The sequence below is a fragment of the Cervus elaphus genome, chromosome 20, assembly GCF_910594005.1.
Source record: "Cervus elaphus chromosome 20, mCerEla1.1, whole genome shotgun sequence".
Classification (NCBI taxonomy): domain Eukaryota; kingdom Metazoa; phylum Chordata; class Mammalia; order Artiodactyla; family Cervidae; genus Cervus; species Cervus elaphus.
The window spans coordinates 107,120,003-107,145,404 of record NC_057834.1 but is presented as its reverse complement, the minus strand read 5'-3'; the positions used below and the strand labels follow the sequence as shown (position 1 = coordinate 107,145,404).

Below are 25,402 nucleotides of genomic sequence, written 5' to 3'. Positions count from 1 at the left end.
GGAGAAAGAATATATTTCACAAATGTTATGAAGATTGTGAGACAATATTGAAAGACTTTAATGCAGTATCCAGCCTATCCTAGCCATCTGATCAATTTTCTAAAAACGTAGGAACAATGTAACTGTCTCTTGAGAAGAGTTCAGATGATATTGATGACGATGCTGGATAGTGGTGATGGTGACATAACACCTGTTAATCCAAGTTTTATTTTTAAGCATTACCTCTATGTCAGAGCTACCATGTGATATTGTTGTTTTCTTCATGTTATAGCAGGTCTTACTGTCTCCAAATCCCATTCTTTTTTTTTTTCTGATATGTGACAGCAGCTTTTAAATCATTTTCTATATTTAATCTTTTTTTGGAGTTTAGTTACTCCACAGTGTTGTGCTAACTTCCCATTGCACAAGCAAGGTGAATCAGCCATATGCATACATGTATCCCATCCCCTTTGGATTTCCCTCCCATCCATGTCAGCACAGAGCACTGAGCCGAGCTCCCTGCACCACACAGCAGGTCCTCATTAGTCATCCATTCCATACACAGCAATGTCTATAAGTCAGTCCCAACCCCCTAATTCATCCCATTCCCACCCCGACCCCGCCCCAGTGTCCACATGTCTGTTTTCTATGCATGTGTCTCTATCTCTACCCTGCAAATCGGTATGGCTGCTATGAAGAGCATTGTGGAGATTCGTTCTTTTTCATTGCAATACACTCATTATCAGATTCTAAGCCTAGTAATATCAACAATGAATCTGCTAATCAGAGAGGAAACAAAGAAATATTTTCCACAAATTTCTTTTCATACCTTGTATAACTCCCTTTTAGGATTGAGGTATCCTGTAAGATAAACTTTGCTTATGCTTTATATGTATGGGACCAATAAAAGCAGTCATCAGCAGGAATTCCTTGAACGTGCTTAAAACACGGTGGACCATCAATGGCCAACCCCTTTTCCAAGAGGATCTCAGGATCAATATTGTAAGGCCCCAATATTTTGAGATATACAGATGAGTAAACATTGACCACCTGGTTATCTGATTTTTATTTTGGAGAAAAACCTGAGACCCAGCAGTTCGAAATCAGACTACCTGAATGGGATTCCCAGCCCTGCTTCTGGTGAGCTGTGTGATCTTGGTTCAGTTCTCATTTCTAAGCTTCAATTTCTTCCTTTGTAAAAATGAGGATTTTAATAACACCCATCACACTCAGTAGTTGTAAGAATAAAATGAGACATGTACAGAGAGATGGGGCTTCCCTGGTGGTTCAGATGGTAAAGAATCTGCCTGCCAGTGCAAGAGACCTGGGTTCAATCCCTGGGTCAGGAAGATCCCCTGGAGAAGGGAATGGCTACCCACTCCAGTATTCTTGCCTGGAGAATTCCATGGACAGAGGAGCCTGGCAGGCTATGATCCATGAGGTCACAAAGAGTTGGACACAACTGAGCGACTAACACTTTCCCAGAGAGAGAGACTGCAAATACAACTCAAATAAAATGATCTTGTATCTAGGGTTTCTTTCTGTCGAAAGTCTTTGCGCCCAGGATGGGGAAATTTATCACCCAAGATTTCCCAGAAAAAAATGTAAAGCACTCTTAAGTATGTACAAAAAACAGGGAATTTAATACACAAAAATGGTGGCTTAGATTATGAAGGAGCTATAAAGGGCTATATTCCCTGCAAAGCAAGTCAGGGAAACAGCAAAATGGAAGCTGTCGCCACCCCGTGCTGGAGGAACATAGGAAGAGGTGATGTAACCGGAGGCGAAGGGTGGTCAACATGGGCCGAGTGCGAGTCTCGGCCCTTTCGACACAGCTGAAGTCATGAAGAAGCAGCCCCTTGACATGGGGGGAGCGGGGGAGAAACACTCTGGCTCTCCAGTGCCTTAAGCCTTCACATCTCCTGGCAGGGCCCTGCTTGGCTGACCTAGTGTCTGGGAAACACAGGCCACAGGGGCAGCCACATGATGCTCAGGGCTTGGTGAAGGCCCTCAGGCCTGGGACTCTTCAACCTTAGTCCCAGACCTCAATCACCTGGTTGCTGGGACCTAATTCCTGTGATAACATGAAACAGACTGTGATAACCAACACAGAGAGTTACAAAGAGGCTTACTTCCTCCACCACTGGGCCTCTGTACAATAACTGAAGTTCCCAAGTTGCTGTGCCCAAGAAAGGAGAATTTGGGAGAAGTTCTAGAAAAAAACCTAGAAAGCTGTTGGCATGTAAGAGACCTCATAGTGGCCCCCTTGACCCTGCTTTCTGGAAAAGCCTGCTTGTTGAGCAGCCACAGCCTTCAGCTCTAGGGATCTGTGGCTTAAGGATGCACCTTCATCCTTTCTCATGGCTGACTCCTGCAGAACTCAGCATAGACCCCCTCCTTGGAAATCCCCTGAATCCCTGAAGGTGAGCTAAGCTGCCCTGCAGTTCTCCTCCTCCTCCTTCTCCTTCTCTTTCTTCTTCTTCGATTATTTTCTTAAAATTTTGTAGAGTATAACTGATTTACAATGTTGTGTTAGTTTCCGCTGTTCAGGGAAGTGAATCAGTTATGCATATATCCACTCTTTTTAGATTCTTTTCCCATAAGAGTCATTACAGATTATCAATTAGAGTTCTCTGTGCTATAGATATAGAGTAGGTCTTTGTAGTCAGTTGAGTTCAGTCACTCAGTTGTGTCCAACTGTTTGCAACCCCATAGGCTTCAGCACACCAGGTTTCCCTGTCCATTACCACTCCCAAAGCTTGCTCAAACTCATGTCCATCATAGTCAGTGATGCAGTCCAACAATCTCATCCTCTGTTGTCCCCTTCTCCTCCTGCCTTTAATCTTTCCCAGCATCAGGGACTTTTCTAAGAAGTCAGTTCTTTGCATCAGGGGGCCAAAGTATTAGGGCTTCAACTTTTGCATCAGTCCTTCCAATGAATATTCAGGACTGATTTCCTTTAGGATTGATTGGTTTGATCTTGGAATCCAAGGAACTCTCAAGTGTCTTCTCCAATACCACATTTCAAAAGCATCAATTCTTCAGTGCTCAGCTTGCTTCATGGTCCAACTCTCACATCCATACATGACTACTGGAAAAACCATAGCTTTGACTACTTGGACCTTTGTCAGCAAAGTAATGTCTCAGCTTTTTAATATGCTGTTTAGGTTGTTGTAGCTTTTCTTTCAAGGAGCAAGTGTCTTAATTTCATGGCTGCAGTCACCAACTGCAGTGATTTTGGAGCCCAAGAAAATAAAGTCTGTCACTGTTTTTATTGTTTCCCCATCTGTTTGCCATGAAGTGATGGGACGAGATGCCATGATCTTAGTTTTCTGAATGTTGAGTTTTAAGCCAGTTTTTTCACTCTTCTCTTTCGCTTTCATCAAGAGGCTCTTTAGTTCCTCTTTGCTTTCTGCCATAAGGGTGGTGTCATCTGCATATCTGAGGTTATTGATATTTCTCCCAGCAGTCTTGGTTCCTGCTTGTGCTTCATCCTGCCTGGCATTTCACATGATATACTCTGCATGTAAGTTAAATGAGCAAGGAGACAATATACAGCCTTGATGTACTTCTTCCCCAATTTGGAACCTGTCCATTGTCCCATGTCTGGTTCTAACTATGGCTTCTTGACCTGCACACAGGTTTCTCAGGAGGCAGGTAAGGTGGTCTGGTATTCCCATCTCTTGAAGAATGTTCCACAGTTTGTTGTGATCAACACAGTCAAAGGCTTTAGTGTGGTCAATGAAGCAGAAGTAGATGTTTCTCTGGAATTCTCTTGCTTTTTGTATGATCCAACAGATGCTGGCAATTTGGTCTCTAGTTCCTCTGCCTTTTCTAAATCCAGTTTGAATATCTGGAAGTCCACAGTTCATGTACTGTTGAAGCCTGTCTTGGAGAATTTTGAACATTACTTTGCTAGCATGTAAGATGAATGCAATTGTGCTGTACTTTGAACATTCTTTAGCATTGCCTTTCTTTGGGATTGGAATGAAAACTGACCTTTTCCAGTCCTTTGGCCACTGCTGAGTTTTCCACATCTGCTGGTATATTGAGTGCATCACTTTCACAGCATCATCTTTTAGGATTTGAAATAGCTCAGCTGGAATGCCATCACCTCCACTAGCTTTGTTCATAATGATGCTTCCTAAGGCCCACTTGACTTCACATTCCAGGATGTCTGGCTCTGGGTGAGTGATCACACCTTCATGGTTTTATGGGTCATTAAGATCTTTTTTGTATAGTTCTTCTGTGTATTTTTGAATACACAGAAGAACTATATAGAAGCTCTTTTTAGTTTTCTATATTAATAGTAGTGTGTATATATCAATAAAGATGCTAATACTGAACACTAATAAAGGACACAATAAAGGAAAGAATAGTATTGACCTAACAGAAGCAGAATATATTAAGAAGAGGTGGCAAGAATACTCAGAACTTTATTAAAAAGATCTTAACAACCTGGATAACCATGATGTGATCACTCACCTAGAGCCAGACATCCTGTAGTGCAAAATCGGGTGGGACTTAGGAAGCATGACTCAGGAAAACTCTAGTGAAGGTGATGGAATTCCAGCTGAGCTATTTCAAATCCTAAAAGGTGATGCTGTGAAAGTGCTGCACTCAATATGCCAGCAGATTTGGAAAACTCAGCAGTGGCCACAGGACTGGAAAATGTTAGTTTTCATTCCAACCCCAAAAAAGTCAATGCCAAAGAATGTTCAAACTACCGCACAATTGCACGTGCTAGCAAAGTCATGGTCAAAGTCCTCCAAACTAGGCTTCAACAGTTTGTGAACTGAGAACGTCCAGATGTACAAGCTGGATTTAGAAAAGACAGAGGAACCAGAGATCAAATTGCCAGCATCTGTTGGTTCATACAAGAACCAAGAGAATTCCAGAGAAACATCTACTTCCGTTTCATTGACTACACTAAAGTCTTTGACTGTGCAGATCACAACAAACTGTGGAACATTCTTCAAGTGATGGGAATACCGGACCACCTTACCTGCCTCCTGAGACACCTGTGTGCACTTCAAGAAGTAACAGTTAGAACTGGATTTGGAACAATAGACTGGTTCCAAATTGGGAAAGGAGTACATCAAGGCTATATAGTGTCACCCTGCTTATTTAAGTTATGTGTATAGTAGATCATGCAAAATGCCAGGCAGGTGAAACACAAGCTGGAATCAAGATTGCTGGGAGAAATATCAATAACCTCAGCTATGCAGATGACACCACTCTTATGGCAGAAAGCAAAGAGGAACTAAGGAGCCTCTTGATGAAAGTAAAAGAGGAGAGTGAAAAAGCTGACTTAAACTCAACATTCAGAAAAATAAGATCATGGCATCCAGTCCCAACACTTCATGGCAAATAGATGGAAAAACAATGGAAACAGTAACAGACTTTATTTTCTTGGGCTCCAAAATCACTGTGGATGGTAATTGCAGCCTTAAAATTAAAAGACGCTTGCTCCTTGGACGAAAAGCTATGACAAACCTAGACAGCATATTAAAAAGTAGAGACATTACTTTGCCAACAAAGGTCCATCTAGTCAAAGCTATGGTCTTTCCAGTAATCATATGTGGATGTGAGTGTTGGACCATGATGAAGGCTGAGCACCAAAGAATTGATGCTTTCAAACTGTAGTGCTAGAGAAGCCTCTTGAGAGTCCCTTGGTCCTCAGTGAGATCAAACCGGTCAATCCTAAAGGAAATCAACCCTGGATATTTATTGGAAGGACTGATGCTAAAACTGAAGCTTTGACAGTTTGACCTCCAGTTACAAGGAACTGACTCATTGGAGAAGACCCTGATGCTGGGAAAGATGGAAGGTAGGAGGAGAATGGGACAACAGAGGATGAGATGGTTGGATGGCATCATCAACTCAATGTACATGAGTTTGAGCAAGCTCTGGGAGATACTGAAGGACCGGGAAGTCTGGCGTGCTGCAGTCCGTGGAGTCACAAAAAGTCAGACATGACTGAGTGACCGAACAACATGTCGATCCCATTCTCCCAGTTTATCCTCCTCCACCTCTGCTTTCCCCCCGGTAATCATATGCTTGTTTTCTACATCTGTGATTCTACTTCTGTTTTATAAATAAGTTGAATATGTTGTTTTTAGATTCCATACATAAGTGATGTTATATATGATATTTGTCTGACTTATATCTAGGTTGCTTATATCCATGTTGCTACAAATGGCATTATTTCCTTCTTTTTGTGGCTGTGTGCCATTGTATACATATATACACCACATCTTCCTTATCCATTCATCTGTGATGGACATTTAGGTGACTTCCATGTCTTGGCTGTTGTAAACAGTGCTGTAATGAACATCAGAGGCCTTGTATCCATTCAGATTGTACTTTTCTACAGATACATGCCCAGGAGTGGGATTCATTGGATCACACTGTAGTTCTGTTTTTAGTTCTTTAAGACACTGCCATATTGTTCTCCACTATGATTATAAGCCCTGCAGTTCTTCTTGTATCATCTGATCCCTGCATTTAAATGTTCCATCTAGGCTTCTCCTTCCCTCCCTCCCACAGGACTGTGAGCAGCCCTAGGACAAGAGCTGTCATCTTATCATCACATCCCCAGCATAGGTACTTTCACTCTAGGCACTGTGGTCAGTGCTGGGGGTCTAAGCATGCATGCAAGGCAGTGCCAGCTTCCAGCAGCTTTTATGATTGCAAGAGAGACAGATGGGGTGCAGTAATTCTGTAAATTACCAGTGTCTTGTGTGTTAGGGAAGTCCAAGAAGGTGTGAGAACCTTGACTAGGGAGCCGCATTTTGCCTGGAGGAGCAGGGAAGCCTTCTGAGGAAATAACATTTGAGTTAGGAAGGAATTGGAGTTCACCTGGCAAAGAGGTTGGGGAATGGCATCTCAGGCAGAGGGCAGAGTGAATGCAGAGGTCTGGAGGTGAGAAGGAGCACTGAGGATTAGAGACGAAGAGTGGGGCAGCGTGGCCTGGAGTCCATGAGACGGGGAGGAGCTGTCTTCTCCTGGATCCCGGCCTCTGTGCTTTGCCCTGATGCTTACCACTTCCTGCCTGTCTCCTCACTGGGAATGTTTCCGTGTTTGCATCTCCCACATATAAAACCCAGTATGTTTTATTATGTCTTGAAGGTGCTCATTGAGTATTTGAATGAATGATAGATGACTCAAGGCTCTAAACAGTCTAACTCCCCCTTTGCATTTGTAACTTCACTTGCCCAGTAAGTATCAGGAACACAGTCCGTGTGGAGGAGCCCCTGAACTTATACCATGTATGGGAAACTCTCTGCCACCTGGCGTTCTTTCAACAGAAACTGACTGTCAGTCACTCTGCCCTTTACACTGAGAGTTCTGGAAAGAGTAGCACTAAGAATGGTGACCCAGAAATGCTGAGAAGGTTCCATCATCAAATGACTCCATTGCCTTCTTTGACATTGAAGTGTGATGGGTTAAACTAGGTTCCCTTCAGCCCTGTTTCTTATTAGCAATGTGATCTTGGACAGGTCACTTCACCCATACACAGGCCTTCCCTCTTTCACTAATGTGTGGTGTTAATAGCATCAACTTGACAGGCTTCATATAAAATGAGACTATACTTGTAACTATTCAGCACAGTGCCTAGTAGTTTGGGAGCAAAAATCACTGATGACCATCGCTTCTATTATTCTAGTTAGAGTCACTATTATTATTCCAGTGTTCGAGACCACACACTGCGTGTGCTAGGTGTGTGCTAAGTCGCTTCAGTTCATGTCCGACTCTCTGCAACCCTGTGGATTGTAGCCCTCCAGACTCTTATCCATGGGATTCTTCAGACAATCCTGGAGTGGTTTGCCATGCCCTCCTCCCGGGGATCTTCCCAACCCAGAGATCAAACCCAACCCAGTTCTCTTACATCGCCTGCTTTGACTGGCAGGTTCTTGACCACTAGCGCCACCTGGAAGCCATACACTGACCAGAGAGAAAAGCAAAAATAGAAGAGGCCTCTTAGTTCCCCTTGGCAGGCTGGTACGCTCTTTTGTGTTTCTAGTCGAAACTGGCCTACACATGGAATGCCTTCTGAGCGTTGTTTGGTGTTAAAAAATAAATAAATAAAAGAGTGTCTTGGGTATGTTCTAGCTTTCTTTCTTTCTTTTTTAAGAGGATTCCGTTGTGTTTTCTCACAGGAGTGATTGGAGCAGATGTGAAGGGGCACGGCCTCGCCTGTGAGGGACAGCCGGTGACGTCACGGCTGGCTGTCATCTGTGGAACATCTTCTTGTCACATGGGCGTGAGTCTGCCGAGCGGGTGAGGGCGGGGCGGCCACACTCTGGGGTGGACAGGCCAGCCAGGCAGGACATCTGAGCTGCTGGCCCCTGGGACCCCTCAGCAGCTTCCCTTTCTGTCCCCTGTGCCGTGTCGAGTGGAAAGCACAGCCCTCCTTCCAATAGCCTTGCTTTGATTTGCCAGATCTTTTTACACTTTTTTAAAAGTGTGTAAAGGCGTGAACCCACCTTTCACATCACCCTGGCCAGAGAGCTGAGGAGCGAGGAGTGAAATCGGATCCAGAGATGGCAATGCCTCCCTCCCAGACAATCTGTCCCTAATGGGTAGCCAAGTCCTCCCTGCACAGAGGTGTCTGTTTTCCTTGGCGGCCAGGCTCTCCCTCAGTCAATATAAATCCATCTCCCTGGGAGCGGTCTGATGATGTATAGAATTAGGCTGCATATCATGACTTCAAAAGCACACTGATAAGCAATTTTCACTCTGTTAATTTTTCTCCATGAATTAGTAGAAAGGCTTTCTCCAAGATTACAGTTAAAATTTAGTGTCTGCCCTAAAATTTATATCTTCTTTAAATGCCTGAGTCTGAAAGCATTCCATTTCGATAAGTACCCATTTCTACCATATTTTTATTTAAAAGTCATTACTCTGTTAAAGTTAGATGGACGATCCTTGGATTTTTCCCAGAAGAGTAAAATCGAGGGGAGAGTGGGAGAGGAGGAGGAAGGCCTGGGGACAGGAGTGTGGGTTAGAGGGGGATCTGGGATACAGTCCAGGGCAGAAACCCTACCACAGAGGAGGGACTCATGGGCCCTGAGAAACTGTTTAGTTACTGTTGGGACCAGTGAGCCTCTTATACCATGGAATATTTTAGTTGAGCAAATATCAATACATTTACTTATTCATTGATCCTCTGCTCTTGTGCTAAACCCTGGGGACATAGGCATGATATGAGTCCTCCCACTGGCGAGATAGAATGGATAACAGGTACTACGGTACAAGGCCCCTCAGTGTAGATTCAGGTTGAACTTGAGATGCTGAGTATCTAGTATGCACCAGACATGGTGTCAGGGGTTCTCACACTTTTCTCACACTTTTCATAAAGATGATGGGGCCCCCTGACTGGTTTCCAATCCCAGTTCCTCCACTTCCTAACGGTGGGCCCTTAGACAAGGCACTTAGCCTCTCTGGACCCCAGATTCCTCATCTGTGAGATGTGAGAGTTGTAGTGTATGTCTCATAGTACGGTGAGGATGAATCGAGGTGTGCGTCAGAGAAAGTAAGCACTTTGCCAGGGCTAGCTCCCCATCACTAGCACAGGTGTGCTGGGCAGAAAGAATACAGTGCCTGCCTGGGAAGGGTCCAGGCTTAGAAACAGCTTCCTAAGGGGACACTACACTGGACTTCTTAAACCTCCTCAAAAAAAATTTCCTTCTGCTTGTTTCTGTGGACACACTTTTAAATGGAACTTCTTGAACAGTCCTGGCCTCTGTCTTCCCCTCAGCAGCCCTATTGTAAGGCTTGACTGTCGCTGAAGGGACAAATATACGGAGGCCTAAGGCCACCGTGAGCAGGAGGGCAGGAGGTGCCCACCAGGACACTCAGCCCTCATCTCCCACTCTCTGAGTCTACACTCGCTAGCTTGTCTTCACTGAACACTGTTTTAAGCCTGTTTAAATCACCTCCCATTTTCACAGGGACCCGTCTAACTTGGTTTCTCCTGTAAAGTCTAAGTATCAGATACTTTTACCCCACTCGGTTTGGATTTGTGAGCAACAGCAAATCCATTCAAACATGAGTCTGTGACATCCCCGTGTCTTAATTTCATGAAAACGCTGCTGGCTTGTTGTATACCATCTGTTTTACAAATTAAGCAACTAAAGCCTAAGAAAGACCAGACATTTTCCCAAGGTCACAAAACTGTTAAGCTGGAGCTGAGAGCGCAGGTCCAGCTCTGTCTGAGTCCCAGGAACATCCCTCTCAGTGCCTTCCTGTGCTGTGAACAATTACACTGGAGTGGAGCGAGCCTGGGCTTCAGAGTCAGACGGGTGTAGGTTTGGACATCTGCTCATGCACGTTTTTGACCCTATGACCTGAGGTGAGCTACTGAAGTTCTCTGAGCCTCAGATTCTTGATCATCACACTGGGGGTGAGGATGCCTATCTTAAAGGGCTGCTGGATAGCATGAGTTATGTACATACATCCCCCTTGCATAATAGACACTCAGAAATGGTGGGGATTCTTATTACACTTCCCTAGTGATATAAAAGGCTCACATGAAGCAACTGTTTGGACTTTAACAAGTTTGATGGGCAGCTGCAGTTGGTTGCAATGAATGAGGGCCATAAAATGCTGGTTTATTATGGTCATGTTGTGCTGGAAATAAAGTCCCCACCCCCACCCCGCTTTGTACTTGGGAGTGGGAAGGGACCTCCTGGGCCAAGGGGATTAATCATCAGCTTTAATGTTATGTGGTGAGGGTGAGACTGTGGTCATGCTGGCATCGGAAAATGCCTTTGATCTGGCTCAGGTGCTGGGCGCCCAGCGAGCCAGCAACAATGACACCTTTGTGAGGTCTCGGAGAGGTGCAGGTCTGAGGAAACACTCTCCGGGAAGCTCAAGGACCCTCTTTGTTGTGGTTCTGGCAAATAAAACCACCAACTGTCAGGAAAAATTCTGCAAACAGAACACAGGGACTAGAGGGGTCTGTGGGCTTTTCAAAAAGTGGTCTCCAACTTGGTCTGGAGGATTCTCTTTCTTCCTGTCTGCTCACCGCTGATGTTTCTAATTCTAATTTTGATTGGGGCAAAACTCCCAGGAATATTCTGCGTTTGATCCAGGTTGCCTCTTTCTAGCTCACCCAGAGTGAGTGAATGAAGGAATGTCCAAGTAACAAGTCCTTTAGAGTTGCCTTTCTTCACGTCCCTGTTACTTCCAGGAATCTAGAGAAAAAGCCCGAGGTTGAACATAAGCCTTACTAATCAGGCCTTTGATATTTTAGAAGATACAAGTGTGGGCTGCACATTTATCTTCCTTGTAGATGATTTAATTAACAAGGAAAAAGAATACTGTTCTTTTTTTAACTGCATGAAAGCAGAGCTGCTTGTTCAGAGTTAATTACTACCAAGTCACCAAAACCCAAGATCATACGCAGCAGGGGTGAGCCAGAGGTTGAAAAGTCATGGGGTCAGATGGAGCTGATCCCTGCCATCGCTCCAGCACCCCTTTTCTCGAGCTGTCAAGTCAGGTCGTAACTTTGGCAACTTGTCTTCAGTCAGCATGACAGATGGGGAGAGGACCCTGGGGCGGGGGGTGGGGAAGCATTGAAGAGGTAAGGTTTGAGCAGAACAATGGTTGGTGAGAGCTAGGAATTAACATCTGCATCTTAAATCACTCAGAACTGAAGTTTTCTCATTTTAGGTGAATGTAGACCTGGTGATTAGCTATCACATAGTGGGTGTAATTTCAAAGGCAGGCTCTTACACTGACTTTACCACTCACTTCTGTAAGATACTTCATCTTTTAGTACCTCTGTGACTTCGTCTGTTATATGTGGGCAATAGTATTTATATAACATTGTTTTGAGGATTAAGTGAGGTAATCTTTATAAGCAGTTTGGCACTGTTCCTAGCACCATATACCAAATATGGCACTATTATTAAAAGTGATTTAAGAGCCAACTCATTGGAAAATATCCTGATTCTGGGAAAGATTGAAGGCAGGAGGAGAAGGGGATAACAGAGGATGAGATGGTTGGATGGCATCACTGACTCAATGGACATGAGTTTGAACAAACTCCTGGAGTTAGTTAAGGACATGGAAGCCTGGCATGCTGCAGTTCTTAGGGTTGCAGAGTAAGACACAACTTAGCGACTGAATGGCAACAGCAGCAATGCTAGAATGATCCGTGTGACAATGGATTCAAATTAAAAACATCTAGATAAACTCATGTTGGGTTTATTGTAGATCTCATATATATATATATATATATATATATATGTAGGTATTCAGTTTAGTAAACCTACATGTATTTTCTGGCTGTGATAGTGGAGGGGGCCTTGAAACAAGGACACCCTAGCAGCTAGTTGCTACAAGCACTCCTGGTGCCTATATCTTCATTTCTAATACCATTCTCCAATAAAAAGTATCAGGGTTTCTTGGAGAAATGGTTGATTCTAGGACCTCAGATAGCAGATGACACCACCCTTATGGCATAAAGTGAAGAAGAACTAAAGAGCTTCTTGATGAAAGTGAAAGAGGAGAGTGAAAAAGTTGGTGTAAAGCTCAACATTCAGAAAACTAAGATCATGGCATCCAGTCCCATCACTTCATGGCAAATAGATGGGGAAACAGTGGAAACAGTGACTTTATTTTTGGGGGCTCCAAAATCACTGCAGATGGTGACTGCAACCATGAAGGTAAAAGACACTTATACCTTAGAAGGAAAGTTATGACCAACCTAGACAGCGTATCAAAAAGCAGAGACATTACTTTGCCAGCAAAGGTCCATCTAGTCAAGGCTATGGTTTTTCCAGTAGTCATGCATGGATGTGAGAGTTGGACTATAAAGAAAGTTGAGCGCAAAAGAATTGATGCTTTTGAACTGGGTGTTGGAGAAGACTCTTGAGAGTTCCTTGGACTTCAAGGAGATCCAACCAGTCCATCCTAAAGGAGATCAGTCCTGAGTGTTCATTGGAAGGACTGATGTTGAAGCCGAAACTCCAATACTTTGGCCACCTGATGCGAAGAACTGACTCATTTGAAAAGACCCTGATTCTGGGAAAGATTGAGGGCAGGAGGAGAAGGGGACAACAGAAGATGAGATGGTTGGATGGCATCACCAACTCAATGGACAGGAATTTGAGTAAATTCTGGAAGTCGGTGATGGACAGGGAGGCCTGGCGTGCTGCCGTCCATGGGGTTGCAAAGAGTCAGACACGACTAAGCGACTGAACTGAACTGAACTGAGGACTGAGGCAGGAAATAGACAAGATGATCCTAGAGTATCTTGTAGTAGCACCAGAAAATAAAGAAATGTTTAAAAAAGCAAATATTGTAACAATTTGAGGGGGCCTTCTTGGTGGCTGAGATGGTAAAGAATCTGCCTGCAATGCAGGAAACCATGGTTCAATTGGTTAGATCCCTATATCAGGAAGATCCCCTGGAGAAGGGAATGGCAACCCACTCTAGTATTCTTGCCTGGAGATAAAAATAAAGTGTATTGGACTATAACCCAAAGTGCCACATAAATATTATGAGTATGAGCCCATGCTGATATAAATAAGTAAATAGAAGAGACAAATCTCTCAGGCAGGAGAATTCCAAATAATTTATATAGATATACTCCCACCCCAAGGAGGTGGAGCATAACTTCCTACTCTTAAAGCATGAGCTACACATGGTGACTTCCTTGGACAGTACAAAAAGCGGGGGGAAAGAGTAATTTTACAATGGAGAAATCTGACCTGCTAACTTTAGCCAGGTGATCAAGGTCAGCACCAACAGTGATAAGTAATGTTGATAGTATGTACTATTGCCATGATGTGATGAGAATGGCACTTTATCTCTGTTATCTTCCTCCCCCAAACCCATAACCACAGTCTAACTAATCATAAGAAAAACATCAGACAAATTCCATTTGAGAGACATGCTACAAAATACCTGACCAACACCATCCAGGTCATAAAAAAACAGGGAAAGTCTGAGAAATTATCACAGTCAAGAGGAGTCTAAAGAGATGTAACAACTGAATGTAGTGTGGCACCCTGGATGGGATCCTAAAACAGAAGAAGATGTTAGATAAAAACTAAGGAAATCTGAATCAAGTAAAGTCTTAAGTCAATGATAATATTTCATCATCATTTTTTAATTGTGACATATTAGCTTAATATAAGATATTAATGATAGACAAAACTAGGTGTCAGATCTATGGAACCCTGTACTATATTCCCAACTCTTCTGTAATCTAAGCTGTTCTAAAATTAAAAGTTCATTAGAAAATATTTATTAAATCATTCACTCATTACCAAAATATTTTCTTGTATTTTCCTGGCTAAGTACTAAGGGTATTAAGATAAATAAAATAAAGTGTAATGCCTGCCTTTATGGACAGAGACAAACAAGGAGAAGATGACCACAGCTCTGAGTGGTAATTCTGATGGTAAATTTAAGACTGGAATATGGAGAGGCGGAGGCTTCCCTGATGGCTCAGACAGTAAAGAATCTGCCTGCAATGCAGGAGGCTGGGGTTCAATCCCTGGGTCGGTAAGACCTCCAGGAGAAGGAAATGGCTATCCACTCCAGTATTCTTGCCTAGGAAATCCCAGGGACAGAGGAATCTGGCGGACAATGGTCCATGGGGTTGCAAAGACTTGAACACCACTGAGTGACCAACACTTTCACTTTCACATGGAGAATGGGACCAGTAAAGTCTTCAGTAGACAGGGAAGCTTTCCTGTAGCATGTGGTACTTACAGGATTGTAGTTTCCCCACTGCATGGGGATGCTGTTCCTACTCAGTTTCAGGCACCAGATCCTCCCCTAGTCTCATGCTCCTACTCTTTATCTTTGTCTTTCGTGTCTACAGCACCTACCACTGAGTTCCTCTGCTCCTGGATGGTTTGTAGGTATTGCAGACCCCCTGGGATAGCGCTGTAGGAAAGGAGAATGTCACAGCTAAGAAACAGTGGGCAGGTTTCTCTGCCTTAGTTTCTTTAGCAGGTGGCATCTGCAGAGGTCGGTAGAGAGGTGGAGAGGGAAGGGAGTCCATAGGCACAGATAGGTCCACGGTCACAACTCCCAGGGAAGGAGCCAGGTTCCTGTGCGTGATTCACTAGGACCTGCAGTTGTCAGCCTTTCGGACCAGTGTTCTCAGGAGTTGGTCTCTCCATACCAAGGCTCACCCTAGTCCCCTCAACGACATGTTTGGAAAACAGACTGTATGCTAGGCACTGACTGGCAGGGAGGGGTTTGGCATGGTTCTGTGAGCAGTAAGACAGCTCATGCAATCAGAAAATTCAGCGTAGTGCTTCTCCTGGCATTTGAGGCAGGACAGTTCTACACTGCGCTGAATGGATAAAATTCAGCATCCCTGGTCCAGCCTCAGTCATTAGCAGAAGACAGGCAATAGCATTTGCTGCTGCCATCTCTTGAGCACCTACAGTGTACCAGGCACTGTGCTAAATCCTATATGTCTTGTCATCAGCTCAACAGTCCTATGAGCTGGGCACCTTTACTCTCCCCATTTCACAAGTAAGGATATGGAGGTAAAGAGCAGTTAAGTGGGTCACACCTTGTGCAGGAAGTGGGGACTGACCCCCCTCTAGGGGACTGAGCCCAGAGTCCTTGCTCTTCCCTTTTGGGTCCATAGCTTCTCTCAATTACCCAGGGGAGAGGGAGAGCAGACTCGATTGAAATATGGGCCAGTGTTGTTGCAGACATCTAAATCAAAGATTTGAATGACAAATACCTGGGAAGATACTCAATGTCATTAGTCACCAGGGAAATGCCCATTCAAACCACCGTGAGATCCACTACATACTTGTTAGGATGGCTGACACTGTGATGAAGATGCAGGAAACCAGAACTTACTGCTGAGGGGAATGTGAAATGGTGCAACCACTTTGGAAAATAGTTTAGCACTTTCTTACAAAGGCAGCGTACACCTACTGTGTGATTCTACTGTTCCACTCATAAAAGCATTATGTCTCTACAGAAACTCAGGCAGGAATGTTCATAGTAGTTTCATTTGTAGTAGCCCCAAACTGGAAACAACCCACACATCTGTCAACAGTGAATAGAAAAACTATTGGTCCATTGTTAGAATGGAATACCACTAAGCAATAAAAGGGCATGAGTTATTAATATAAGATGCAACATGGATTCATCTCAAAATTAATTAATTGTGCTAAGTGAGAGAAGCCAAACAGGAAGAGTATAAACTATATGTAATTCCATTTATTAAAAATTATTAGGAAATGCATTTTTTATATATATATATGTCTAATATATAATGACAGAAAGCAGATCAGTGATTGCCTACAGTGGGGCAGTGGGCAGAATGAGGACCAGGAGGGTAAGATTATAGATGGGCACAAGGAAACTTTTGGGGGTGATGGATATACTTACCTTGATTATAATAATATCTTCATTGGTGGTTGTCTGCTATGTCAAAATTTATCAAACCAGATATTTTAAATATGTGCAACTTAATACCAATTATAGTTAAATAAATCTTTAAAAAAAAGTAAAGAATGCCAGAAAATAAGAACAATAGTAATACTGCCTATAGGAACTTATATAGTGCTTTCTATATCCCAGGCACAGTATCTCTAAAAATGTTTTAGCCTTAATTTAAAGAATAGTACTTGGTAGGTGCTCAATAAATACCAGTTGTCACATCCTTCCTTCTAACCCAAGTAAATTCTCTAGGTAGTCTGACATATCTTACTGTTCTGTTCTTTTGGTCTGTAGCACAGACTGATAGGTATGGTTATTTGTATTTTCTTAAACTTTTTATCTTATATTAGAATATAGTTGATTAACAGCGTTGTGATAATTTCCAGTATACTGCAGAGCAACTCAGCCACACACATACATGTATCCATTCTCCCCCAGACTCCCCTCCCATCCAGGCTGTCATATAACATTGAGCAGAGTTTCATTTACTACACAGTAGGTCCCTGTTGGTTATCCATTTAAAATATAACAGTGTATACACGTCGATCCCAAACTCCCTGTCTCCTCCTCCCATTCTCCCTCCCCACTCATGATTACCAGGTGTGCTTATTTGTGTTTTAATGGTGCAGCTTCCCTGGTGGCTCAGACAGTGAAGAATCTGCCTGCAGTGCAGAAGACAGGTTCAGTCCCTGGGTCAGGAAGATCCCCCGGGGAAGGGAATGGCAACCCACTCCAGCATTCTTGCCTGGAGAATTCCGTGGACAGAGGAGCTTGGTGGGCTACAGTCCATGGGGTCACAAAGAGTTGGACAAGACTTTCTTTAGTAGTACCAGCTCATATCTCAGAGGAAGCTGACTTGCTTATCAGGTCCACACTAGTGGGTCCATGTCTCTGTTGCCCCTCTCATCCCATCCTGTCCAGTTTAGAGCTGGGGTATAATATTCACAAATGCTTAGTGACTACATGGCTGGATTGCTCCCCACCCCCGCCACCACCACTTCCCTTACTAACAAGCGTGCAAGTGCTTGAATTTTCCTAAGTCTCTTTTCACACCTTCCCACTGCAGTAGGGCCATCTTTCATCATCTGTTTCTGCTGAATGGGGGTTGGGGGGGCTGACCAACTGGTAGAAGCCCCCCCACATCCAGGGCACTGTCAGTCTGTCTCCCCACCCCATCCCTCACCTTGCCGGTCATACCTGGGAGTTCACTTGGCCTCTCTAGGAAGTGAGAGCCTCACTAAGCAGCTTTACTTCAGCAGGGCCTGCGAGGCACAAGCCAGCCGCACCTGCTCTTCCTTCCTCCACCTCACAGTCCTCCAGAGCTCTCCATTCCCATCCATTATAGGTCCCTGGAAGAGAACAGGGTCCCTTCCCAGCAGCTCTTCAGGGTGCACTTTGGCCAAGAGTGGATCTGCAGCCTGATCTCTGTTCTGTTGGGAAACGAGGGCTCAGGAGTCCTAGAGTCCTGAGCGCTAACCAGAGAAACCCCCCTCAGGCCAGGCCACGTCGTTGGAGCTGTGCCATTTGGGTGATGATTATAGCAGTGTGGTACTCTACCCAGGCCCAAACTGAGGGACAGAGGGTGCCATACATGGTTCCTTACAAGGGAAATGCAAATTCAAACCACAGTGAGACCCACGACATGTTTGTCAGAAGGACTGAAGTTTGATGAGCATGTGGAACGGGAACCCTCACAGGCTCCTGCCGGGTATGTGAAATGGCACAACCACTTGGGAAAATAGTTGAGCAGTTTCCTATAAGAGACTCTCACATCTACTGTGTGATCCAGCCATTCCGCTCCCGTAAAAGCTGGGCAGGGCCGTCTGGTCCCATGTTTCTGGAGGCCCACCAGGAACACAGCAAAGCCAGGTAACACAAGACCTTTCATGAGGTCAGAACAAATGAGAGCGTGTCAGCTGGCGTGAGCCCAGTTTTCCACAAAAGACGGCAGCTCGCCTGGAAGAATGGTTGAAGCAGAGGGAAGAATCGAAATTAGCAGCAGTAACAATAGCAGCTAATATTTACTGCATGCTTATCATGGGGTAAAAAATGTGCATCTATTATTGTATCTAACTCTCATAATAACCTTATGCAGTTACCAATGTTATCCTCCCATTTTATAGGGACTGAACCTGGGTCTCAGAGAGGTAGAATACTTATCCAAATCCATAGCTAGTAAGTCCTGGAGAAGTTTCTAACCCAGGTAGTTTAATTCCAGAGCTCACATTGTTAACTCTTCGCAGAACAATGAGACAGGGGCCATGGGATGGTTGGTTGTGCACATGGGTGTTTTGTGGGAAGGGGGGTGAAGTGATTACAAGGCAGATCTTTTTCAAAGTCTGGTGATAACTACACAGTGAGGCCTGGGTGCAGTTCAACCACAATGGTCTCATTTTCCCTCCTTCCCAGTCTCTCAAATCACTGCCCTTCAGGGGGCCCCCAGACTAACGATAACAATAAGAATAAGCAGCATCACTTGTCACCATTGTCCCCTGGGCATGTATCTATGAGACTTCTTATTTATCATCTTCCCTGTTTCCCCGCTGCTCTGTGGTCAAGTACCGAATTAGGCAATTTGAAGACACGTGACTAACTTCTCAAATCACGGAGATGTTTTTGTATTTGTTTGGAAGAGCATGAAATGAAAACCACATTGATTTTTATTCCCCCTTTTTCTGTTTACCACTCATCTGCTCTAAGGGTGACTCTGACACTATGGTTGCTGAGGGTGACCTAGCAGCGATGGCAGTGTTAGTGCCCTTCCAGCAAATGCGTGAGGATGTAAAGGCGTCTGAGGCAGCCAGGACAGAGCCCTCACTAAGCGTCAGCTGCTGTGCTGTGGTTCTCAATACACAGCGACTCCTCCACTTCTACATACATTCTGGGGCTTCAGAACTTCTGCCTGGTTGCTTCTGCCTTATTGTTTTCTGTTGTTTTTTTTTTTTTTTTAATATATATATTTTTCATCTTTATTTATTTATTTGGCTGTGCCATTTCTTAGCTACAGCTTGTGGGCTGTAGTTCCCTGACCAGGGATTGAACCCAGGCCCCCTGCATTGGGAGCATGAAGTCTTAGCCACTGGACCACCAGGGAAGTCCCGCTTCCCCCTTATTTTTCATCCCCATCTCCCACTCTCTTTGTGTATGCGTGCTCCAATGACCTCTTTTTACACCTTAATTAAATTTTCCTATTTTTTGACCTTCAAAGCCATCAGAAGTTTAGTGTAGTTTCTCTTCTTCCGTTTTACCAGTGTGAGAACACCAGGAGAAATGACATGTAAGAGAACAAAGGTCCCAGAAAAACATGAGAAATTTTTTGAGCAATCAGTGCTCAAGGGTTGAGGTTGAAAGTCCCTTCCTAATGAACATCAGTGGCCCTACTGCCAGCAGGAAAAAAAAAAACAGAGGTTCAGTGTGAAAACCCAGTGGAGAATTTGGCCATGTTCTTATAGATTTGGGATATATTCAGTTTAAAAAGAATGAAAGTCTTAAATCTCAAGGAGGTGAAAGTTACTGCAGTGCTATGATGTATTATTTTTTAACTTTTTACTGAAAGATAATTCACATAGCATAAAACTCACCCCTGTCATGTATTTTTCAGAACTCTAGAGAACCTGAGTTCAGTGATGTTTGAGAAAGAGAAAGATTTAGTGCCCATATTTCAGGTTATACTATGGAACGATACCAGCATGTGGTCTTTATTACTTACAGAGGTAACAGAAAGATAACACAGAAAAGTAAATTTCCATTTCTGCTTGCACTTAGGATAGCACCTGACATGTGGTATGGGTCTCGTAAATACTGGATTGATAGAAGGACAAACAGAAATATACTGGGTAGCAACCATCCAGGTTTTCTGAAGAACAAACCATGCCATGCCAGTTTGGTGTCCTTTTCTTCGATGGGTTGACAGGCTCCATGGCGAAAGAAGAAAGATCCAGCATGTCAGCTCTCTGGTCTTCAAGAAGACAACAGGTTCTTTCCTTGATGACCTGATCCTTCCCACTTATTACAGCAGCATTGCTACATTCAGTCACAAGATTCCATCCATGTGAGAACTGATTTATTTCACTGAATTATACCTTGAAGCAGACCATAAGCAAAAGCATAAAACTGATTGAAAAGTGGCCATATCATCCAATTGCCAGATTTGTGTTTGGGCCTTGTGTCATTGATTTCAGCCTTGTGTAGAGCCAGGCAGAGACAGCCTTGATTCTGCTGGTTGAGGGGATGTTTAAGTGGAGGGTGTCTGTGAGTAATTGGTCAGCCATCCAGGAGCTGCTTGATGTAGACGAGTCTCGGGGCCACCCTCGCTTACCTACCTGCCATCTGCCTGCCTGTTACAATCTACTGAACGTTCCTCAGGCTTCCATGTAACTCTTAATTCAAAGACTAGCTATGATCTTGAAAGTCAGGGCTGGTGTTCTCTGGAATTAGGGATATGATTCATGAAAAAGAGGGAGCCCATGGAGAGAATGGCCAGTTATATTAACACATGTACTCATTCTTCTGTGTTATGCAAGGCCCTAGTCTGCATGGACCTACTTTGACAGACTCACAGTGGAGATGGTCCTGAATATCAAGTCTGATGGTTTCACTCTCCCAGTTAAAATCTCTCAGTGAGTCTCCTGAATCCTAGCAGGTCATAGCGGATCATGTGTGACTTGAGCCCTGCCCACCCCTGGCCTCATCCCCTGCTATTCCTGACTTTTCATCCTGTATTCTAATAATAGGTACATCCCATATCCTTTTGTGAATTCCATGGGGCTAAAATTAAAGTTTTTACTCTATGTATACAGTATATTGGACTTCCCTGTGGCTCAGATGGTAAAGCGTCTGCTTACAATGCGGGAGACCCGGGTTCGATCCCTGGGTTGGGAAGATCCTCTGGAGACGGCAATGGCAACCCACTAACCCACTCCAGTACTCTTGCCTGGAAAAATCCCATGGACAGAGGAGCCTGTTGGGCTACAGCCCATGGGGTCACAAAGAGTCGGACACGACTGACTGACTTCACTTCCACTTCCATACAGTATATTACATACCAATGTTAGCGAGATCTAGGATAGCACCCATAATCAGTCACATTTGTTTTTCTACAGTAAGGCTTATGAATATTCACACCAGGGATCTTAAATAGGTTCTAAATAGTAAGCTATTTATTCATTTTGCCATCCTATGAAACATGAAAAATGCGTTTGTCTTTGGAATACTTTAGATTGAAGAAGTATAGATTTCTTTTTGCAAAGAGCCTGTACTTTCTCATTTGGCCTCTAGGCATATTTTTCCCCCCCTCTGGCTGGAATGGCCACAACTCTCTTCTACCTGATGAGTCTCATCGCCACTAGAATCATCATCATTATTATACTTCACATTTATTGAACATTTACTATGTTATTTGATACTCCCAGTAAACTCTAGGATGACTCTCATTGTATTATGATCCCAAGTGTTCAGATGAGGAAACTGAGGCTTGGGGAGCTCACAGTGTGAGGAAGAGGCAGAACAGAGGTTGAACCAAAGCCCAGGGACCCCAGAACCTATGTTTTTAGTTACTGTGTATCCTTAGTGCGTGTCTTTCACAAAGTTCCCCAAAGGTCAGGTGTTACTTCCATGGGGCTCTTGTCCCTTCCTCCAGCATGTTTGGTGAGTTGTGCCTCCTCTGGGCCCTCATAGCTCTCTAAGCCCAGCTCCAGAGCAGCACTTATCACTCCTCGTCTTCCCTATATGCCTGAGCTCATTGAGCAGTCAAGGAGAAGCCTCCGTCATGCTCTGTCCCTAGGGCACACAGGAGGAGTTCAGCATACCACATGTTATCAAGTCCACCCAAAGAGGTTTGCTAACAGACAGTAAATGATCTGTAATCCTGGTGAAGTTAGATAGTAAACACTACCACAGTTTGAGGGATAAAAATTCAAATTTTAAAAAGAGAAGGATATATTCACCAAACAAAAGGCTACTCAAATTTGTGTGTCGTATGTAAAGAAGAGGAAGTTTCTGGGGACAACATGTTAGGGATGAACAAGCAATGTGTTTATATTTAGGAATAACAATAGCTGGGATTTATTACATAATTACTTTGCGCTAGTTCCTCTGGCAGCCTGTATATAGAATATCTAATCCTCATAACAAATATGGGTGATGCTGGGAAGGATCGGGGGCAGGAGGAGAAGGGGACGACAGAGGATGAGATGGCTGGATGGCATCACCAACTCGATGGGCATGGGTTTGGGTGGACTCCAGGAGTTGGTGATGGACAGGGAGGCCTGGCGTGCTGCAATTCGTGGGGTTGCAGAGTCAGACATGACTGGGTGACTGAACTGAACTGAACTGAACTTATGAAAGAGAAAGGTGTAGTAGGCATGTTTTAAGTCAGAATAAAGGGTAGTACTAATACATTCACATTAAACAAAAGTCAAATGTCCTTAAAGAGTAGTAACCTAAAATGACCCAATAGAGCATATTTCTCCATCTAAGAGATGGTAGAATTGAGGTCAGAGAGATTGCAGAGCTAGGATGAGACAGAGGAAGCCAGGTCTGACTGGTCTCCTGTCTTTTATATTCATTCCTCAAAAATGTTAACATGGTGCCAAGAGTATATCCCACTGTCCTACCCAGAACTGGGTCCACTTTCGAGTTCTGCTTCCGAAAAAAGCTGCTGGAACTTGGAAGGAAGCACATTATACACAGTTACAATGTTTAGGAGAAAGTGGGAGCAAAGTTTAGGATGGTTAAGAGATGGGCTAGTTCTGACTGCTTAAAAGAAACCTTATGGGTTGGCTTAATTTTCTTGTTTATTAAAGTTTTTGTGATCATAAAATGACTAACTCATTCTTGGTGCTTTAGAGTCTGTAAAATGCCTTGTGGAATGCAATACTCAGAATAACTAAGTGAGGTAGACAGAGCAGGTGTTGTTTTCTTTTTTTAAATGAGGTTCAAAGAAACTGAGTGATCTGTCCGAAGTCCCCTGGCTATTAATAGTAAGGGTTAGGTCCGAGATTCAGATACATATGTGAGCAAACCCAAAGCCATTTCTGCTCCATGCTTAGTTGGTTCACCTTCATTTACTCAAATTGAAGGATCGTGCAGTTGGGGGAAGTCTGATATATCATAGGAAAGGCCCCTGATTCTGTCACTGTCCGCCCCCCACACCCCAAGACTGTAAATTCTCCACTGAGCTGCCAACCCGTGGTTCTCAATTACTGTGCATAAAATGTCTCTGAAGACTCCTTACAAATGCAATTCTTCAGGTGCCACTCCCACAGGGAATGAGTCAGTGAGTCTTGCTGGGAAGGAGTATACTGTCGTTTTAACAGGTGGCCCAGTGATTCTAATCAGGGACTTTCAGAAAAATGGCTTTAAGCTCCTTCAGAGTAGCAATTACACCTTCTCATCATGGTTTCCTCAGTGCCCAGCAGAGCATTTTGTACATAGAAGTGACTCTAAATTTATACTTGATGAATGTTAACAGTGAAGTAAATAAATGTAAACATAGTGTAAAATGTAGTAAATTAAGTTGAATGGTCAGTCTGTCCCTGCTGGCTTGGGTCACACTTGGAGGTTCCATGAGTCTCCATCCTTTCAAAGGAAATGTCTCTTGGTAGGCTTAGGTCCAGACAGATTGAGAAGTCAGGACTTGGAGAGAGTAGCTCGTAGAATCTGCTAACAATTAGAGACTGTAGAATTCTTATTTTCTTATGAAGAGCAGGATGAAGTGAAACCGTGAGGGACCCCATTTGCTGCTCTGTGCAGACAACTGAGAAACCAAAGCACAGACACGCCAGGATGCAACAGGAAACCACAGGGGCCTAAGATCTTTCAGTGTAAATAGGAAGTCAGAGTTTACTTTCTGAACCCACAGTGCCAAGCTGAAGTGCAGTGTGTAATACAGCTCTCTGCCCAGCCCTTCCTTGAGCCCAGGCACAGATGAAAAGTGATGCCATCTGGGTAAAAGCATTTTCAAATGTTTGTTCTGATGGGGCTTGGAGCAAGCTTCTTTTGTTTGTGCTGGTGAATAATTTGGGACACAGGTGCAGTTTGGACTTGAAAGCATTAATTGCTGTCCCTGGTTTTCCCTGTAGTGATATCTGAAACCCCTGTATTTGTATACAAAGTAATCTTAATCCATATACATTCATCAACCATTTGCCATTGACAGTCACCTTTCATATACCCCATCTGCGGACCTTTGAGTCCAGGTGCATGGTAGTGAAACGTTGGTGGACACTTAATAGGTACTCCATGCTTATTGGAGTGACATCTGTAATCACATTTGATTGTTACCGTTGCATTGGACTTCCCTTATGGCTCAACTGGTAAAGAATCTGCCTGCAATGTGGGAGACCTGGGTTTGATCCCTGGGTGGGAAGATCACCTGGAGAAGGGAAAGGCTACCCACTCCAGTATTCTGACCTGGAGAATTCCATGGACTGTAGAGTCCATGGGGTAGCAAAGAGTCGGACACGACTGAGCAACTTTCACTTTCAGGGCTTCCCTGATAACTCAGTAAAGAATCTGCCTGCAATGTAGGAGACCCGGGTTCAATTCCTGGATCAGAGAGATCCGCTGGAGAGGGGATAGGCTGCCTACCCCAGTATTCTTGGACTTCCCTTGTGGCTCAGCTGTTAAAGAATCCACCTGCAATGTGGGAGACCTGGGTTTGATCCCGGGTTGGGAAGATCCCTTGAAGAAGGGAAAGGCTACCCACTCCATTATTCTGGCCTAGAGAAATCCACAGACTATGGTCCATGGAGTCGCAAAGAGTCGGACATGACTGGGCGACTTTCACTTGCATTGCATTGGAAACTAGTAAGTAGGATACAAATGGTCATCACCATTTTCAGAGAAGGAAAATGTAAATGATAGAAAAGACATGGGTTGTGAAGTTAGATAGACTTATGTTCACATCCAAAATACTTAAACTTTCTTATCCAGAGTACCTTCTTTTACTCAGCCAGTTGTTCTTGAGCTCCTGCTCTGTGCCAGG

At 44.0% G+C, this 25,402-nt stretch overlaps 1 protein-coding gene across 11 annotated transcripts in view; it reads left to right on the top strand.

The window, feature by feature from the left end:
* FGGY (FGGY carbohydrate kinase domain containing) overlaps positions 1–25,402 on the top strand; it is a 487,533-nt gene that overhangs the window by 277,318 nt on the left and 184,813 nt on the right. For all 11 annotated transcript variants that reach the window (XM_043876054.1, XM_043876057.1, XM_043876055.1 and 8 more), the window contains one exon: positions 8,142–8,245. In XM_043876054.1, coding sequence (XP_043731989.1) covers positions 8,142–8,245 — 104 coding nt within the window. The remainder of the gene's footprint in view (positions 1–8,141; positions 8,246–25,402) is intronic.